The 18,939-nt window shown below is 39.1% G+C and overlaps 1 protein-coding gene across 2 annotated transcripts in view; it reads right to left on the bottom strand.

Annotated features, from left to right (window-relative positions):
- LOC108718604 (protein FAM91A1) overlaps positions 1 to 18,939 on the bottom strand; it is a 46,469-nt gene that overhangs the window by 3,940 nt on the left and 23,590 nt on the right. The window contains exons 11-22 of one of the 2 annotated variants that reach the window (XM_041566631.1): positions 18,559 to 18,671; positions 17,299 to 17,417; positions 13,801 to 13,913; positions 13,121 to 13,207; positions 12,131 to 12,254; positions 11,410 to 11,558; positions 8,642 to 8,776; positions 6,208 to 6,321; positions 4,913 to 4,985; positions 4,519 to 4,671; positions 3,516 to 3,620; positions 1,152 to 1,275 (exon numbers count right to left, since the gene is read on the bottom strand). In XM_041566631.1, the coding sequence (XP_041422565.1) occupies positions 1,152 to 1,275; positions 3,516 to 3,620; positions 4,519 to 4,671; positions 4,913 to 4,985; positions 6,208 to 6,321; positions 8,642 to 8,776; positions 11,410 to 11,558; positions 12,131 to 12,254; positions 13,121 to 13,207; positions 13,801 to 13,913; positions 17,299 to 17,417; positions 18,559 to 18,671 (1,409 nt within the window). The remainder of the gene's footprint in view (positions 1 to 1,151; positions 1,276 to 3,515; positions 3,621 to 4,518; positions 4,672 to 4,912; positions 4,986 to 6,207; positions 6,322 to 8,641; positions 8,777 to 11,409; positions 11,559 to 12,130; positions 12,255 to 13,120; positions 13,208 to 13,800; positions 13,914 to 17,298; positions 17,418 to 18,558; positions 18,672 to 18,939) is intronic. The other variant, XM_041566632.1, reaches the window with a different exon arrangement.

Raw genomic sequence — 18,939 nt, 5'->3', positions numbered from 1 at the left:
ATAGTTTTATGGGATCTCTCTGTACAGACTATGAGCAAACTTATGGACTGTTCCTGCTGAACTGTGCTTAGTACAGGGGAATACTTATGCTGCCATAGTTTTATGGGTTCTCTCTGTACAGACTATGAGCAAACTTAGGGGGCTGTTCCTGCTGAATTGTGCTTAGTACAGGGGAATAACTATGCTGCCATAGTTTTATGGGATCTCTCTGTACAGACTATGAGCAAACTTAGGGGGCTGTCCCTGCTGAATTGTACTTCGTAAAAGCAAATGCCTACGCTGCCATAGCTTTAAGGTATCTATCTCTCTGGCTTATTGACTTAGAGCAAACTAAAGGGATGTTAGTGCTGAACTGTACCGAACACAGAGGTTTCTCTCTGCACATTTGCAACCGGATCGGCTTATTCTTGTTGCAGAAACTACTAGTCACTACCACTGAAATAGGTCCACATGCCCTTGGATTTTAGGGCACGCCATATGCATGTCCCTTACATGATGATCACACGAATGCTGCAGTTATAAGAGGGTTGTGGCCAGTGACTCTTGCAGCAGACAAGATCAGACAAGCCTAAACTGAAAGAGGTGTCATAAACATCTATGGAAAACTGAGAAAGTGGGATATAAATCATATATTCTTCCCTACAGAGGCATTTTATTGCCAATAGATTAGCTGCAATAGTGCAAGCTAGAATGCTATATTTATTCTGTAGAATGTTTTACCCTCCCTGAGTAAAAAGCTCTAAAAGCTTTCTGTTTGTTTAGGATAGCAGCTGACATATTAGCTTAGTGTGTCATCACTTCCTGTCTGAGTCTCTCCCTGCTCACTTATAGCTCTGGGCTCAGATTACAGCAGGGAGGGGAGGAGGGAGAGAGGAGCAAACTGAGCATGCTCAAGCCCTAGCCCTGGAGGTATAAGCTGAAAACAGGAAGTCTGATACAGAAGCCCATGAGTACACAATAGAAGGAAAGAAATGTGCTGTTTCTTTTGACAGAGGGCTCAGAGCAGCATTACTTTGAGGGTTGACTGGTGTATTTAAATAGACCTTTCTGATAAAGCTTACTTAGTTTTTAGCCTTTCCTTCTGCTTATTGTTGAGCTGGAGAGATACCAGAGTTTTATGATGTAACTGTATCACATATAAGGGCAGTTACCTCTCCTTCCCACAGAGCCCGTGTGCAGCAATCTTCTTACAAACCATCTGATTCAGTTCTGAAGCAAACAGGGGGATTCCATAGCAGAGCTCCAGGGGCACCCAGTCTTTTTCAACCATTGATACTTTAATAACAAAAGAAATGTAGTGTTATTCTGTTTCTTCTGTCTCAATAAATCCAATGCAAATACAGCTTGATGGAGACTAAATACATTCTGTGTAGAGCCGACAGATTAATATTTTTATGGAAACGAAATGCAACCGTGATCACGGTGGACTCAAAATGTCAGTACAGGTACGGGACCTGTTATCCAGAATGCTCGGGACCTGGGGTTTTCCAGATAATGAATTTTTCTGTAATTTGGGTCTTCATGCCTTAAATCTACTAGAAATTCATGTAAACATTAAATAAACCCAATAGGCTGGTTTTGCTTCCAATAAGGATTAATTATATCTTAGTTGGGATCAAATACAAACTACTGTTATTATTACAGAGAAAAAGGAAATCATTTTTAAAAATTTGGATTTCTATTGGCTGGTGGGCGGGATAGACTGGGACACAAGCGTGCGCAGAATGTTTAAGAAGGTTGTAACGCGACTCCTGTGCGTCCGAGGCAGCGGGGAGAGAACAGGAAGGAATTTTGGTGACGTCACTCAGCTATGAGACTGGGCTTGTGCTGCCAGTGGCTTTGCATGTGAAAGAATACGGAGAGACTGGATTAACTCTGTGCAGTAGGTGATCACACAGAAGCCTTTGATTTAAGCCAGAAGTCCCACTCAGTTTATATTCTTTACCGGCTCCGACTGAAATCCATTGTGATTGGAAGTAAAATAACTTGTTACTCAGGGGCTGATTTATCAAAAATCAATAGGGATGCACCGAATCCAGGATTCGGTTTGGGATTAGGCCTTTTTCAGCAGGGTTCGGATTCGGCCAAATCCTTCTGTCCGGCCGAACCTGAATCCTAATTTGTATATGCAAATTAGGGGCAGAGAGGGAAATCACATGACTTTTTGTCACAAAACAAGGAAGTAAAGAATGTTTTCCCCTTCCCACCCCTAATTTGCATATACAAATTAGGATCCGGATTCGGTTCGGTCGAATCCTTTGTGAAGGATTCGGGGGTTCGGCCGAATCCAAAATAGTGGATTCGGTGCATCCCTAAAAATCAAGTTGGCTTTTCTTTCACGATTTGTGAAAAAACGGTCATTGCTAAATCTACCTACCTTCATGCTCTGTCATTGCTAAATCTACCTACCTTCATGCTCGGTCATTCCTAAATCTACCTACCTTCATGCTCAGTCATTGCTAAATCTACCTACCTTAAAGGGGACCCGTCACCCAAAAAAAAATATTCAAAATCCTATTTTATCACATTAGTCCAGCAAAATGAACTTTAATTACACTATATACATTATTTGTATCTTGTTTTCCTTCAATCTGGGAATTCATAAATATAACAAGCAGACGGGAGCCATTTTGTTATTAAGTTATTAACTGTTATTAAGACAAGCCTTGTATAATCTCAGAATCTTGTTTGTGCAACATAATGTGTAACCTGATGTCCATCCCCATGTACTGGCTACACAATTAAATGGTGAAGAGAATGGCTGAATGTGTGGAGAGCAGTGACATGTAGGAAGTGCTGAATTGAAATTGAAAGTAATTGTCTGCCCCGCCTCTATGCCCATGGCATAGAGGCGGGGCAGACAATATTTGATTGATAGCTGAGATTTTTAAATGAGCTTACAACAGCTATGAATACTTAAATAAAAAATAGAAATTGGATTTCATGTTTAATTGGAAAAGGACTTTTATTATACAGATTTGTGTGTCTGGGTGACAGGTCCACTTTAATGCTCTGTCATTGCTAAATCTACCTACCTTCATGCTCGGTCATTCCTAAATCTACCTACCTTCATGATCTGTCATTCCTAAATCTACCTACCTTCCTGCTCTGTCATTCCTAAATCTACCTACCTTCATGCTCAGTCATTGCTAAATCTACCTACCTTCATGCTCTGTCATTCCTAAATCTACCTACCTTCATGCTCTGTCATTCCTAAATCTACCTACCTTCATGCTCTGTCATTCCTAAATCTACCTACCTTCCTGCTCTGTCATTCCTAAATCTACCTACCTTCATGCTCTGTCATTCCTAAATCTACCTACCTTCATGCTCTGTCATTCCTAAATCTACCTACCTTCATGCTCTGTCATTCCTAAATCTACCTACCTTCATGCTCTGTCATTCCTAAATCTACCTACCTTCATGCTCTGTCATTGTTAAATCTACCTACCTTCCTGCTCTGTCATTGCTAAATCTACCTACCTTCATGCTCAGTCATTGCTAAATCTACCTACCTTCATGTGCTTTCATTCCTGAATCGATTGCAGTCTCCTCACTCACAAGCTCAAAGGATTCTGTGCTGCTGTTGACATCTGAACGGAAGGCTAGAGATGGGTCATCTGCATGGCAGAATAAGTTGTTTGCAGTGTATTACTGATAACTGAACTTACACAAGCAGTACTGCTATACCTACAGCTACAGCTATTGAGCAGCATCAGGGATAAACTATAACATTGGTCTACAGTTCAACAGATGGCAGTTTCTCTTGCAGTCTTTTGGTTTTGCCTTAATGGATTTCACAAATAGGGTCGCAGGTATATGTAGCTCTTCCCATATTCAACTTGGCCAATGAGCCCACATATAGGTACCAAGGAGGGGCGTAAGAGTGGATTTACAGATTGTCAAAAAAGTAGGGATGGGCGAATATTTTCGTCTTGTTTCGCCGCAAAAATGACGCCCACAGACCTGTATGGCGTCGTGTGTCAAAAAAATTTCGCCACGCATCAAAATTTTTTTGATGCCCATAGACTTTAATGGGCGTCGGCGACATTTCGCCAGAGGGAATTTTTTGGCAAAACTAAACGGGTCAAATTCGCCCATCCGTACAGTCACAAGAGGTCATTAGTACAGTATAAGTGAAAAAGCCAACTTTTCTCCAACCATTATGTTTGAAAAGGAAACATGATCAAGTGACAGGTTTCTGGGCACCAGTAAACCCTTCAGATACACAAAGGGCATTCAATAAATACCAGTACCAAAGTAAAGATACCGGAGTTGGCTTTGGCAGAGTTTATAGTTATAAATTTGTGGGGAGAACATCAGTTTAAGAGGCCCAGATCTCTTCCTATTCTCTCTTTCCTTAATCTGAAAGCTGCAGAGCTTTTAGCTTTATTGGTAGAAACTGCAGCTCTTGGATTGTGATCCTGTGAGAGGTCTATAATGGGATACCAGATCACCTTACTAGTGGCGCTATTAGTAAATCCTCATGAGACTATTCAGTCGGAAGCGGTGACCTACCTTTTCCATCGGAAGCGTCGCTCAGTCTCCTCTGGCTCACATGAGGTCTGGAAGGGTTCAGCATTGTAATATAGCCACAGAAATGCTCCAAATCCAGCTTGTCCCCTAATATTTTAAAGGCTTTGTGTACCCCCATGTTAACACTGGAGAATTCTGTTGATACAGGGGGGAAGAAAACAATTTACCCGTCAGCCATGGGACCATTTATGAGCCCTTTCCTCAGATCAGTGAAGGTGTTGATCACCAAATATGATGTTGAAGACAGATGATATTGGTATTGCCGAGCCAATAACATTACTTAGTGTTTTACTGTGCTTTATAGTTAAACATAAACCTGTATATATATATATAAATATAAAAAATAAAAAGTATTTAGCAGCAGAACTTCTGTTACCTCCTTGTAGTTCTTCTTCATCAAAAGGGAAGGGCACGTGTGCAGTTTCTCCCATACCATGAAGTCCATGCCCCTGTACAAATAGAACTCATATTGTATTCCCTTCAACCACAGCATCAAAGAAAAGATAGAGGATAGAGCAATCATGAAAAGCCATTTGTATAATAATTTCATCATGATCTTAAAGGATAAGTAAGCCTTAAAAATAAGTGAATGTAAAATTGATGAGGGGGCTATTCCATGCACTTTTGCAATGTACATTCATTATTCTTTTTTTTTTTTATTCCAAGATATTTAAGGATACATATACTGTTAACTAGAGTCCTGCAGCGGGTCAGGTACCCGCAGGTTACGGGCAAAAAAAACGGGCACCCTGCGGAATGAGGGGAGGATTTTCAGGTGTAGGTATAGATGCGGGTCTGTGGGTCGCGGGTCTCATCTAAATTTCTTATCTTATGTAATATTGTCTATATTTTACTCCTTTTAAAGTTTTACAAAACGTGTCTGTCCGCGCCTACTTTTGATGACATCACTTGTGGTTTGCAGCAACATCACTTCCTGTTTGATGGTGGTCGGCAAGTTGCGGATAAGACAATTGCGGGTCTGGGTCGCGGATCAAAGTGGGTAAATATGCAGGCTGCGGTTCGGGTCGGGTCCTAGAAATTGGTTCCACGCAGGACTCTACTGTTAACATGAATGAATTTGGTTACAGCAGCGCCACCTGCTGGTCATTATCTGACCAGTCTGACCACCAAGTAGTCAAGGAAGTTGTCAGGAGAAAGAAAGAGGCTGCTCTGGTGTTTTTCTGCTTAGGAAAGATTTGAGGAAGGTTTATAATTTTTTTTCCTAAGCAGAAAAACATCAGAGCAGCCTCTTTCTTTCTCCTGACAACTTCTTTGACTACTTGGAGGTCAGAAAATGACCAGCAGGTGGAGCTGTTGTAACAAAATTCACTGAATCCTTTAATATCTTGGAATTAAAAACATAAATGAATAATGATTGTACATTGAAAAAGTGCTTGGAATAACACCCTCATCAATTGTGCACTCACTTATTTTTAAGGTTTACTTATCCTTTATAAACAAATAAAAAAAAATGTGTTTGCTCTTTTAAAAAATGGATTTCAGTGCAGAAATCTGCTGGAGCAGCCCTATTAACTGATGCATTGTGAAAAAAAAAAAAAATTTCCCTCAACAGTATCCCTTTAGCAGATCAGCCAGTGTGTGGCCACCTCTATCTAGAGAAAATATAGCCTATTTATAAGCATGACTAGTTTCACAACATACACAACATACCTGAATGAGAACTGCAGAGTGAGTCAAAGCATCATTGAGCATGACTAATACATTAGACGTAGGTACTACACCGGGATCATGTCCCCACGAAGTTATCAGCAACCTGTCGTACATCTACAAGAAATAAACAGCACGTGCATATGAGAGAAATTCATGGTACTATGGGGCAAATTCACTAAAATTCGTAGTTGTGCCAGCGTCTGCTTCGCCGCACTTCGCCAGGCGTATTTTCGCCAGCGCTACGCAAATTCACTAAAATCTGAAGTTGCGCTCAGGGGAAGCGTAAGGTTGTGCTAGCATTAATTCGCCATGCAAAGCGAAGTTACGCAAGCGATGCTTAATTTGCATACGGCGCCAAATTGAAGTTACAATGGAGGAATATGTAGCAGCACTACACAAGCCTGGGAAACCTTCAAAACAGCAAATCAAATTTTTATTTTATTTTGCCCTACACATGTGCCCACTGTATAGTTAAGTTGCCATGAGTTAGGAAATGTAGGGGGGAAGGAGGGGAGCCCCAAAAAATTTTTTCGATCTTTTTCAGCCTATCACCCATAAAAAAGAAAAAACGCCAGCGTTTCTTGGGACTTAGAAAATTTTTTAACTTTTTTTGAAGCAATCCCTATCTACTCTATTGTACTTCGCCTGGTCTAAGGTGGTGAAGGAAGTCTGGCGTAAAAGGTAGTGTTCAGAAAAATTCGTGCGTCAGTGAATTTGCGTAGTTACGTCCGTTGCGCAAATTCGCCAGGTCTAAGTGTGCGAAGTAACACTAGCGAATTTACGCCAGCGTCCGATAGTGAATCGGCAATTGACGAAAATGCGCTACGCTAGCGAATTAACGCTAGCGTTAGGCAATTCGTCGTTTACTGAATTTGCCCCTATGTCACTGGCAACTGAGCTCAAGTTGCATTCTGCTCTAAACAGTAACGAATGATAAAAAAATATATAATGAGAGCAATACAATAGCCCAAGGTTGCCGTATACAGCACCTGGGTATGTTCTATGATCCAGTCTTTGGTTGTGACCTGGAATATCAATAATTTGCTTTTTGTATGAATGCATTTCATTTTCATAGCTTCAACAGTGCTGTGCATCTGTATATTACATATATATATATATATATATATATATATATATATATATATATATATATATATATATATATATATATATATATATATATATATATATATATATACACACACACACACACACACACACACACACACACACACACACACAAACATGTTGGTAACTGCTTAATTATTTGTAAATCTATTATCTCCTCTGCTTAAGCTAGGCCCTACCCTGTAATCAGAATACACATCTCGAAATATATGGAGGTACAATAGTAGGCTAGCTGTCATATTTGCTCTGCTTAAATGAATACTATAGAGAGTATTGCATTGATACATTGCCTTGCCCTATGTTATACTGGGCCAGCTTAAATATATTGCAATATATGGACAAACAATCCCTGTTTTGTTTAAAGGGTAAGGCATTTTTCAGTAGCAGTATGCACAAAATGTCTCTGTCTTAAATATATTGATAATGGGTTGAGTGCAGAGGAATCTTGTATTTGTCTATATGTATTTTGTGGTCACACCCTCATTGCACTCCCGCCTAATGTTTTTAAAAACTAGTGGTGAGCACAACTTTCCCTTGTTTGTTATAGTTTTACAAGAGCAGTGACCAGCTCCATGTTGTAGCTCCCACCCCCTCCAACTATAGTCAGGTGATCCCACTGGTGTCTAATAAAAGGGCAGCCAAGTTTGGGAGGTTTACTTTGAAAGCAGCAAGTTAAGTTGCAGGTAATACCTAGTCCCTTTGTAAAATGTATAATGAAGCAATAGAATTCTTAATGAATCAGATAAAATTAAGCATAGGACTGGCCAGATATGGGATGACTTTGACGTAGTTGGCCAGCTTAAATATATTGCAATATATGGACAAACAATCCCTGTGTTGTTTAAAGGGTAAGGCATTTTTCAGTAGCAGTATGCACAAAATGTCTCTGTCTTAAATATATTGATAATGGGTTGAGTGCAGAGGACTCTTCTATTTGTCTATATGTATTTTGTGGTCACACCCTCATTGCACCCCCGCCTAATGTTTTTAAAAACTAGTGTTGAGCACAACTTTCCCTTGTTTGTTATATATATATACACAAACATGTTGGTAACTGCTTAATTATTTGTAAATCTATTATCTCCTCTGCTTAAGCTAGGCCCTACCCTGTAATCAGAATACACATCTCGAAATATATGGAGGTACAATAGTAGGCTAGCTGTCATATTTGCTCTGCTTAAATGAATACTATAGAGAGTATTGCATTGATACATTGCCTTGCCCTATGTTATACTGGGATCATATTGTCAAATGAGGATTTTTGCGACAATGGATTTGGAAATCAACAAGTATCCAATCTCCTTACCTGAAACGGATCTGGCAGTTTCCTGAGCCTGGTTCCTTTTGATAACAGAAGTGATGGGGGTCCTTGACCACATACGTGATAAATGTAGAGTTTAAACCATATGGAGCTAATTTCAGGAATAGCAGGTCCAATATGCTACACACACAAAAAAAGAAAAAGATTTGTGTGTTCAAAACAATATATTCAATACATGTTTAAAGTAATAGAAATATAAGGCACTGTTGCCCTGCACTGGTAAAACTGGTGTGTTTGTTTTAGAAATGTTACTACAGTTTTTATAAACAAGCGGCTGTGTAGCCATGGGGGCAGCCATTCAAGCACAGGATACACAGTAGATAACAGATAAGTACTACTATAGTTTATATGAACAAGCTGCTGTGTAGCCATGGGGGCAGCCATTCAAGCACAGGATACACAGTAGATAACAGATAAGTACTACTATAGTTTATATAAACAAGCTGCTGTGTAGCCATGGGGGCAGCCATTCAAGCACAGGATACACAGTAGATAACAGATAAGTACTACTATAGTTTATATAAACAAGCTGCTGTGTAGCCATGGGGGCAGCCATTCAAGCACAGGATACACAGTAGATAACAGATAAGTACTACTATAGTTTATATAAACAAGCTGCTGTGTAGCCATGGGGGCAGCCATTCAAGCACAGGATACACAGTAGATAACAGATAAGTACTACTATAGTTTATATAAACAAGCTGCTGTGTAGCCATGGGGGCAGCCATTCAAGCACAGGATACACAGTAGATAACAGATAAGTACTACTATAGTTTATATAAACAAGCTGCTGTGTAGCCATGGGGGCAGCCATTCAAGCACAGGATACACAGTAGATAACAGATAAGTACTACTATAGTTCATATAAACAAGCTGATGTGTAGCCATGGGGGCAGCCATTCAAGCACAGGATACACAGTAGATAACAGATAAGTACTACTATAGTTTATATAAACAAGCTGCTGTGTAGCCATGGGGGCAGCCATTCAAGCACAGGATACACAGTAGATAACAGATAAGTACTACTATAGTTTATATGAACAAGCTGCTGTGTAGCCATGGGGCAGCCATTCAAGCACAGGATACACAGTAGATACCAGATAAGTACTACTATAGTTTATATAAACAAGCTGCTGTGTAGCCATGGGGGCAGCCATTCAAGCACAGGATACACAGTAGATAACAGATAAGTACTACTATAGTTTATATAAACAAGCTGCTGTGTAGCCATGGGGGCAGCCATTCAAGCACAGGATACACAGTAGATAACAGATAAGTACTACTATAGTTTATGTAAACAAGCTGCAGTGTAGCCATTGGGCCGCCATTCAAAGCTGGAAAAGGAGACAAGGCACAGGATACTGATAACACTCTGTAGTATACAATGGGATTCTTCAAAACTTATCTGTTATCTACTGTGTATCCTGTGCTTGAATGGCTGCCCCCATGGCTACACAGCAGCTTGTTTATATAAACTATATTAGTGTTTCTGAAGCAAATACATCAGTTTTACCAGTGAAGGGCAACAGTACACTATACAGCCATTGTTTTAAAACACGTTAATTTTTTGGTGTTACTGTTCTTTTAATTTAACCCACACTACCACGGGCATTTTGAAAATACACAGCAACAAAAAAAAAACCCATGTGTTGATGTCCCTGGCAGATAAGTACTTGGTGGCTTGCCTCAGTTCAGATATTCTCTCTTAACTGCAAAATAAATAGTTCCAGTGGTGCAAGGCTACAGGGAATTCTGTAGTTATTTGGCTGTCAATGCAGTATTGCAGCTGTCAGAGACAAGCAACATGGTAGCTCTCGACATATGCTAACATGCAAATATACAAGAATGTTCATTTTCGGGGGATTTTGCACAAATATGAATATGCATACATACTAGGGTCTGGATTCATTCCAGCTTTTGTTCAAATCTTTTGAGGAAGGGTATTTGGAAAGACAAATGAATTATTTTGAGAGTGAAGCATTTATTGTAGCTGATTATACATTAATAATAATCATATATATTTCTTTGCCAAGCCGCTAATAGATCCCTTTAACAAGAGCTCTTACTAAAATATGAATTGATAAATGACCATGACAAACCCGTTCCAATGTTAATCCATCTCTTATGTGCAGAGATGAATCACTCCCAGTAATGTCTACCATTAATATTTTCTATTGTTTATTTTAAGATGCACAAAACTTCAGGAAAAAAAACGGACATACAGAATATATTCATATTGCACATTCCCCACTGGGCTCTTCCTCAGTCACAGGGGTCTGCTAACCCTATTACAATTGCACTCTAGCAAACACAGCTACGGGACCCGTTACCCAGAATGCCCGGGACCTGGGGTTTTCCAGATAATGGATCTTTCCATCATTTGGATCTTCATACATTCACTAGAAAATCATTTAAACATTAAATAAACCCAACAGGCTGGTTTTGCTTCCAAAAAGGATTAATTATATCTTAGTTTGGATCAAGTACAAGGTACTGTTTTAGTAGCACAGAAAAAAAGGAAGTCATTTTTAAAAATGTTGATTATTTGGATAAAATTGAGTCTATGGGAGATGGCCATTCTGTAATTTGGAGCTTTCTAGATAACGGATCCCATAACTATACCAACAGTTACTTCAACAAGAAATATACTATGCGCTGCAGTGCCATCTAGAGGTTATATAGAAATAGAGACCTTATGGGAATTTGTGATCATTTTATACGGTCCAATTACTTTGATCAGGGTTAAGGCATACCTGAGGGGTGCAGCTGCTGATTGGCCGGATCTCATTTGTTAGGGGTGCCATGGAAACCAAAAGCACATAGTTCTTGTTTAGGACTCTACTGCATGTGGCAGGATCCAATCCCAAAAGGCTTTCACATCTCAGGAGATCCAGAGGTAAACCTAAGCAACAATTATTCACATATAAGAACAGAACAGTATAGAGGCTATTGAGTGCGATGATATCAGTACTGAGTGTATAACTGCAATTATGCAAAAGAAAAAGTGCCATTGTGTTGGTGTAAATCATATTTATACGTTTTGTACGTTTTCTCCAACAAAATAATATTAGAATTGACATTTGCAACAAAATTAGGTATCCACTGAATCCAGGATTCGGCCTTTTTCCAGCAGGATTTTTCCTTTCCCGCTTCTAATTTTCATATGCAAATTGGGATTTGGTTCGGTATTCAGCCGAATATTTCACAAAGGATTCGGCCGAATCTTTCACGCAGAATTCAGACGATTCTTTCACAAGGGATTTGGGGGTTTGGCCGAATCTTTGACGAAGGATTCAGGATTTGGACGAATCCCAAACAGTGGATTCAGTGCATCCCTAAACAAAATCTTTGTAAAACAATACATTAACTGCTACAAGGATCTTAAAAGATTAATCCGAATAGTGATAAAAGTCTATCGGGCCATCCGTATGTTCTGTATCCGTATAGTCTGTATATATGAAGAGAATTCTGTACCTGTGTTCACTTGCTCAGGTTGTGCCACAAGATCCTTGTTATGCCGTAGAAAAAGGATAGTGTTTCTCAATGTAAGTGCATGATCAAAGTATCTCTGGGCTTCCCCTTCCCCTGTGCTTTGAACCTAGGGAAAGAAGATGACAAACATGGTGGATAGTGCTTTCTAAAGGTTCTTCCCTGGTGAATATTTCTCATGTCTGCAAACGACCAATACATTCTAAAATCCACTTTTGCACATCACCAATGTGCCTACCCAATCTCTAGGCAAGCAAAGTAACATCCCTGAAGCACCAGTCTTAACATAGTAAAATAGTAAGTTAGGTTGAAATAAAGACACACCATCAAGTCTAAATATAACCTGCCTAACTGATAGTTGATCCTGAGGAAGGCAACAAATAAATCCCATATGAAGCCTCACCAATTTGCCTCAGAGGGGGAAAAAATCCTGACTCCAAAATGGCAATTGGACCAGTCCCTGGATCAACTTGTACTATGAGCTATCTTCCATATCCCTGTATTCCCTCACTTGCTAAACACCATCCAACCCCTTCTTATACCTATCTAATGTATCAGCCTGTACCACTGATTCAGGGAGACAATTCCACATCTTCACAGCTCTCACTGTAACAAACCCCTTCCCAATATTTAGCCGGAACCTCTTTTCTTCTAATCGGAATGGGTGACCTTGTGTCAGCTGGAAAGACCTACTGGTCTAGTGTGCAGACGGTGTACAAGCCCACTTATAATGTAACCCTTTGGGTTAACCCCATTTGCGTAGATAAGCTTTTTTATGTGCAGTGTTTAGTGGCTTTTGGAAAAGTGTTAAACATAAAAAGAAAAACTCGACAGTACCATGTCAGCCGTATGTCTACAGCGCATAAGCTGTTAATTTTTTTTAGAAGAAAATATGGCAAAACCCTATAGAGAAATAAAAGGATCTCTGATTTACAGAGACCAGAGTGTTGCTGGATCTGCCTGGTCACGTGTTACCTTTTCAAGCTCAACAAGAAAGCTGTCCAAAGACTCATCTGACAGTTTGCCAACTTCAAACATGGTAACTGCGTGACTCTTTAGGTTCTGTAAAAGATAAAATGTTTGAGAAAATAGTAAGTTACTGTATGTGTTTTTTTAAACAATCTTAAGAATGAAAGGTTGAAGTGTTAAGAACTGTCAGCATTTGACTACTCAGTATAAACGGCAGCCCTAAAAGAGCAAAGCTGTGAGGTCTAATAAAGCTTCATGACCCTCCATGGTTTTGCCTGGCATCCTAATGGCCATGTAACAGTATAGGGACAAAGTGCAAACCCACGGAACCTTTATGGGAGCTAGAGCACATAAAGCAGATTTATTAAAATGTGAGATTGAAGCTAATTACAGGGAAGAAAGTCCCCCAGTTTCTATTCATTCCTATAGGATTTTCAGAATCATATTTATCAAATGGTTCAATCTTCATGCATTGATAAATACGATTCTAAAAATCCCACAGGGATGAACAGTGAGTGAGTGAATTTTTTTGTGGTGAGCTCACATTTTGATAAATCTGCATCAAATGGAAGGAGAAAAAGAGTTTATCCACAGACTGTACCAACTGGCGGGTGACTAAGTGGATACACAGGGTCATTTCAGTCGTGGTTACTAAGCCAGCAGAAAATACAATTACAAATACATACCGGGGAAAGGTTTCCCATCATCAAAAAGGCAGTGAGGGTAGAATCAAACAAGAAAGCAATACGTTTGGTGTGCCCGCTGGATAGAGTCAGGCTGCTAACACTGGAGGAGTCAGCTATGGAAATGAAAGATGCACAGTTGGGTTAGATATCTGCCTTAAAGGATACGTAAACCTTAAAAATAAGTGAATGTAACACTAATAAGGGGCTATTCTAAGCACTTTTGCAATGTACATTCATTCATTTTTTTAATTCCAAGATATTAAAAGATACATGTTAATACTGTTAATATAAATTAATTTTGTTACAGCAGCGCCACCTACTGGTCATTTTTTTGACCAGTCTGACCACCAAATAGTCAAGGAAGTTGTCAGGAGAAAGAAAGAGGCTGCTCTGATGTTCTTCTGCTTAGGAAAAAAATTGGAAACCTTTTTCAAATCTTTCCTAACCAGAAACCGGTCCTTTTTATTTGTCCTGACAACTTTCTTGACTACTTGGTGGTCAGACTGGTCAAAAAAAGTGCAGCAGATGGCGCTGCTGTAACAAAATTTATTGATGTTAACAGTACAAGTATTATTAATTTGGAATGAAAAAAATAATAATAAATATACATAGTAAAAGTGCTTAGAATAGCATCCTCATCAATTTTACATTCACTTGTTTTAAATGATTACTTATGTTTTAAAGGACCAGTAACATCAAAAAAATTTTTTTAAAAAATTCGTAAGTATACCATGGAAAAAAACCCACCAAGAAAATTGCACAGCCTTTATTGAGAAATAACCAAAATGCCGCTTCAGAAAAGGCAACAGGGTGGCGATCCATTGTGTGGAGCTCGATTTCTTTTCCCTGGCTATCTCCTATAAGGAAGGCGGGGAGGAGAACTCGTGCGCCACACGATGGATTGCCGGATCGCCTTTTCTGAAGAGGAGCGCAAGCGGAGTTTCAGTAAGTTTTTTCTTAATAAAGGCTGTGCGATTTTAAAGTTTAATTAGTCTTGGTGATTTTTTGTTTGTGGTATACTAACAATTTTTTTTTTAAATTGATGTTACTGGTCATCAGGCTATATTCTCAGTCTATCAAATACATTTATACCAAGACAGAACCACAGGATGAGACCTTGGACAGATGGTGTTTGGAGATATATCAAAAGTTTGTGACTAAGACCTTCAATAACTATAGGAAATGGGGATAGTGTTCTTTACACAGAGAAACAAGAACCATCTGGGGCGGAGCTGTGCAATGCCTTCTATGTAATGGGCCAATTATCTGCTCATTGCTAACGTTCATTGCTATCCTAATGAATGGAAAATATTATAACAGTACCTAAAGGATTTGTGACGCTAAAAGGGAAATCATTATGCCATTATTAAATCATGATGCCACTGTTAGAATAAATTAGGGCTGTACCGAATCATCTATTTTGGATTCAGCTGAACCCCCGAATCCTTCGCAAAAGATTCGGCCAAATACCGAACCCGAACCCTAATTTGCATATGCAAATTAGGAGTGGAAAGGGGAAAACATTTTTTACTTCCTTATTTTGTGACAAAAAGGTCACACCATTTCCCTCCCCGCCCCTAATTTGCATATGCCAAATCCGAATCCTGCTGAAAAAGGCCGAATCCCGAACCAAATCCTGGATTCGGTGCATCCCTAGAATAAATGCAACAGAAGTTTCAATATTTACTGGGAAGCAAATACCATATATGATTGGGCAAATCAAACACCAGCCCAGATCTGTATTGACATTCTTTCAGCCTGAGACGTGACTCGTAGAACGAAGAAAAGCCAAAAGCAGAACTGAAGTGTAAACTGTGTAAACCATTTGCATTGAGCCAACATAAATGGAATCGTGTGCAATATCCGAACAGACAAATTCTCTAACAACTGCCCAGTGACTAAACTGGTGAAGTGTTGCATGGCCAGGTTCAAGGTCAGCAACAATCTGCATGCATAGTGTACTGTTGGCACTTTGTAGTAACGAACATGGTGGACATTAGGGTAGAGAGTGATGAGTATTTATCTTTGCTATTTAGACTGTAACGGGGTTACAGCATTAGCATTGTTTCTTAAAGGGGTGGTTTGCCTTTAAGTTAACTTTTAGTAGGTTACAGCATGAATAATGCTAAGCAACTTTTCAACTGGTTTTCACTATTACTTTATAATAGTTTTTAATTATTTGCTTTTTTCTTCTGACTCTTTCCAGCTTTCAAATTGGGGGGGGGGGGGTCACTGACGCTATCTAAAAAAACAAATGCTCTGTAAGGCTAGTAATGTTTTGTTATTGCTACTTTTTATCAGCGCTTTCTTTTCAGGCCTCTCCTATTCACATCCCAGTCTCTTAATTAAATCAGTGCAGGGTTGCTAGGGTCGTTTGAACCCTAGTAACCAGATGGCTGAAATTGCAAACTGGAGAGCTGCTGAATAAAAAGCTAAATAACTCAAAAACTGAGGATAATAAGAAAAAAAAAATAAAACCACTTGCAAATTGTCTCAGAATATCACTCCCTACATCAAACTATGGGGCCCATTCACTATGCTCGAGTGAAGGAATAGAGGAAAAATAGTTCGAATTTCGAATGTTTTTTTTGGCTACTTCGACCATCGAATCAAACTAAAAATCATTCGATAACCCTCGATATTCGACCCTTGATACATCTGCCCCTAAAAGTTGACACCAAGGTGAACCCCCCTTTAATAACAACTAGGGGGCATGGCATTCCCTGTCAAAGTCACAGCATTCTTCTCTAGTCTTTCAGATGAGTTCTACTAAATGTTACTTTTGTAACAATATCTAATCCTGCATGTTATGTAAATAAGGGCACATAATACACAAGAGCCATGAATATCTTGTAAATTATATACTTGTAAACGGTGTTTAGTGATGTCATTGGTTATAATCTGAGTTTAGAGATGTCATTTGTGTCACATGACTCACTGAAACTTGTATATAATAATAAAGTACCCCGTGTTGGAAAATATGAGGATATTAGAAGTCACCTCGGAGTTCCATGACCTGTATATCGGCCTTCAGACTCATATATGGTCATGGAATTCATTGGTAACTTATAATATCCTTATATTTTACAAGAGTGGGTACTTTATTCACTATATATATACACCGATAAATGTACAGTTATGGGATCCATTATCCGGAAACCCATTATCTAGAAACCTCCAAATTACAGAAAGGCCGTCTCCCATAGACTCTATTATAATAAAATAATCCAATTCTTTTAAAATGATTTCCTTATTCTCTGTAATAACACAGTACTTTGTATTTAATCCCAACTAAGATATAATTAATCCTTATTGGGAGCAAAACCAGCCTATTGGGTTTATTTAATGTTTACATGATTTTCTAGTAGACAAGGTATGAAGATCCAAATTACAGAAATATCAGTTATCCGAAAACCTCAGGTCCCGAGCATTCTGGATAGCAGATCCCATAACGGTACTAAATGCTTAAAAGAGCACTGTCATAGCTATAGAAACTACCTTGGTCTTCTTGGCTGTTGGTATCAGTGTCAGTTGCAGAAGATGCCAGGTCCTGTATGGGACTCTTGTTTTCTGCACTCTCCCAGGAAAGGAGCATCTTCTGTGGGTCCAGCGTACTTCTGTGCAGTAATAAAACATTAACCCTTTAGAATGTAAGCGTGTGTGCCAGAACAGTCTACTCCCATTGCACAAAATGTGTTCATAAACCAGTAAAACAAATTGTCGCACACAAATAATCCTAATCCTATTGTAAATAATCTCAAGAAACATAGCCATATCTTTAATTGCTCTAACACTACTCATCCAGACTAGTAAATTGTAGAGGTATCTAATCTCATACCACAGACCCTATGACAGCAAAAATAATGTGTGGTGTCGTGGAGTTAGGGGTGATCTGCATTTTGGCTCATGATTCAAAGGGGAAGTATGTACCCATTTTCAACATGAGCTCAATTACTAGGGTTTATAATGAACATAATATTTACTTTTCACTTTCTATCTTCCAGTCACTTTCTGGTGCTTTCAAGCATAGAAGAATCTGGCAAAACAAATGATCAGTCTACAGCTGAGTAAAATGGGCTGCTCCTCATCACAGTTTGTTTATACAGAGCCCATTATCTCCTTTTGTATGAATTAATCTGTTTACAGAGAGAGGCAGCAGAGTGAGTTCAGGGAAGAACAATTACCATTAGTCATTTATAATGGCAAAAAATCTGGAAAAGATGGAGTTTCTTTTATTAAACAAATAGTCATAGTTATTGTGCCAATTTTTAGCAAACGTATATTTATGTATAGGGGAGGGTAATAAGAAACCGTAAGCCGAAATACAAATTGCCCACCACATGGCTTATTGTGCTATCCTTTCTAATGCTCTCATTGGTTAATGGGCAGGGCTACAAAAAAGAGGACAAAGACAAAAAGAACTGCGATTGCTTCTCATACAAGATTCGGCCTTTTTCAGCAGGATTCGGATTCAGCCGAATCCTTGTGCCTGGCCGAACCTAATCCTAATTTGCATATGCAAATTGTGGGGAGGGCAGGATTTCACATGACTGTTACAAAGCAAGGAAGTAAACCAATTTTTTTTTCCACTTTTTCCTTCCCCGCCCCTAATTTGCATAAGCAAATTAGGATTCGGATTCGGGCGAATCTTCCAAGATGGATTCGGGGATTCGGCCGAATCCAAAATAGTGGATTCGGTGCATCCCTAAATTTGCATTAGATTCTGGCAATAAAAAATAAAAATACAGCGATTATTACTTGAGTCTATTTACAGACGGAACGTTCCTCCAGGATGGATGAAGCTGATCTGGGTTTATGACCTGTCCTTTCTTAAGGGCAAATCCCAGGCGGCAGTACATAGAGACGGCATTCTAAAATGAATAGTCAGAAGGGACAGTCAGTGTAGGGACAGGACAAGTTTCCAGCTCAAGAGTTATAATTAACACATTAGGTGACATTACACACAGATCTGCATGGTCTATAAGCTTCTAACTGATCAACATGAATTTCAGGCTCAAGACCAAGGTCTAATATATACAGTATATAATATATTATATATCCAACATGTATGTGTCTGGCTTGCAGGATGATCACATGGGAAAAAATTATGTTTGGCCATTTTAAATGGACTAAGAATTC

The sequence above is a fragment of the Xenopus laevis genome, chromosome 6L (genome assembly GCF_017654675.1).
Source record: "Xenopus laevis strain J_2021 chromosome 6L, Xenopus_laevis_v10.1, whole genome shotgun sequence".
Lineage (NCBI taxonomy): Eukaryota > Metazoa > Chordata > Amphibia > Anura > Pipidae > Xenopus > Xenopus laevis.
Note: the sequence above shows the minus strand (reverse complement) of the source record. Positions and strands in the feature narration are given on the sequence as shown.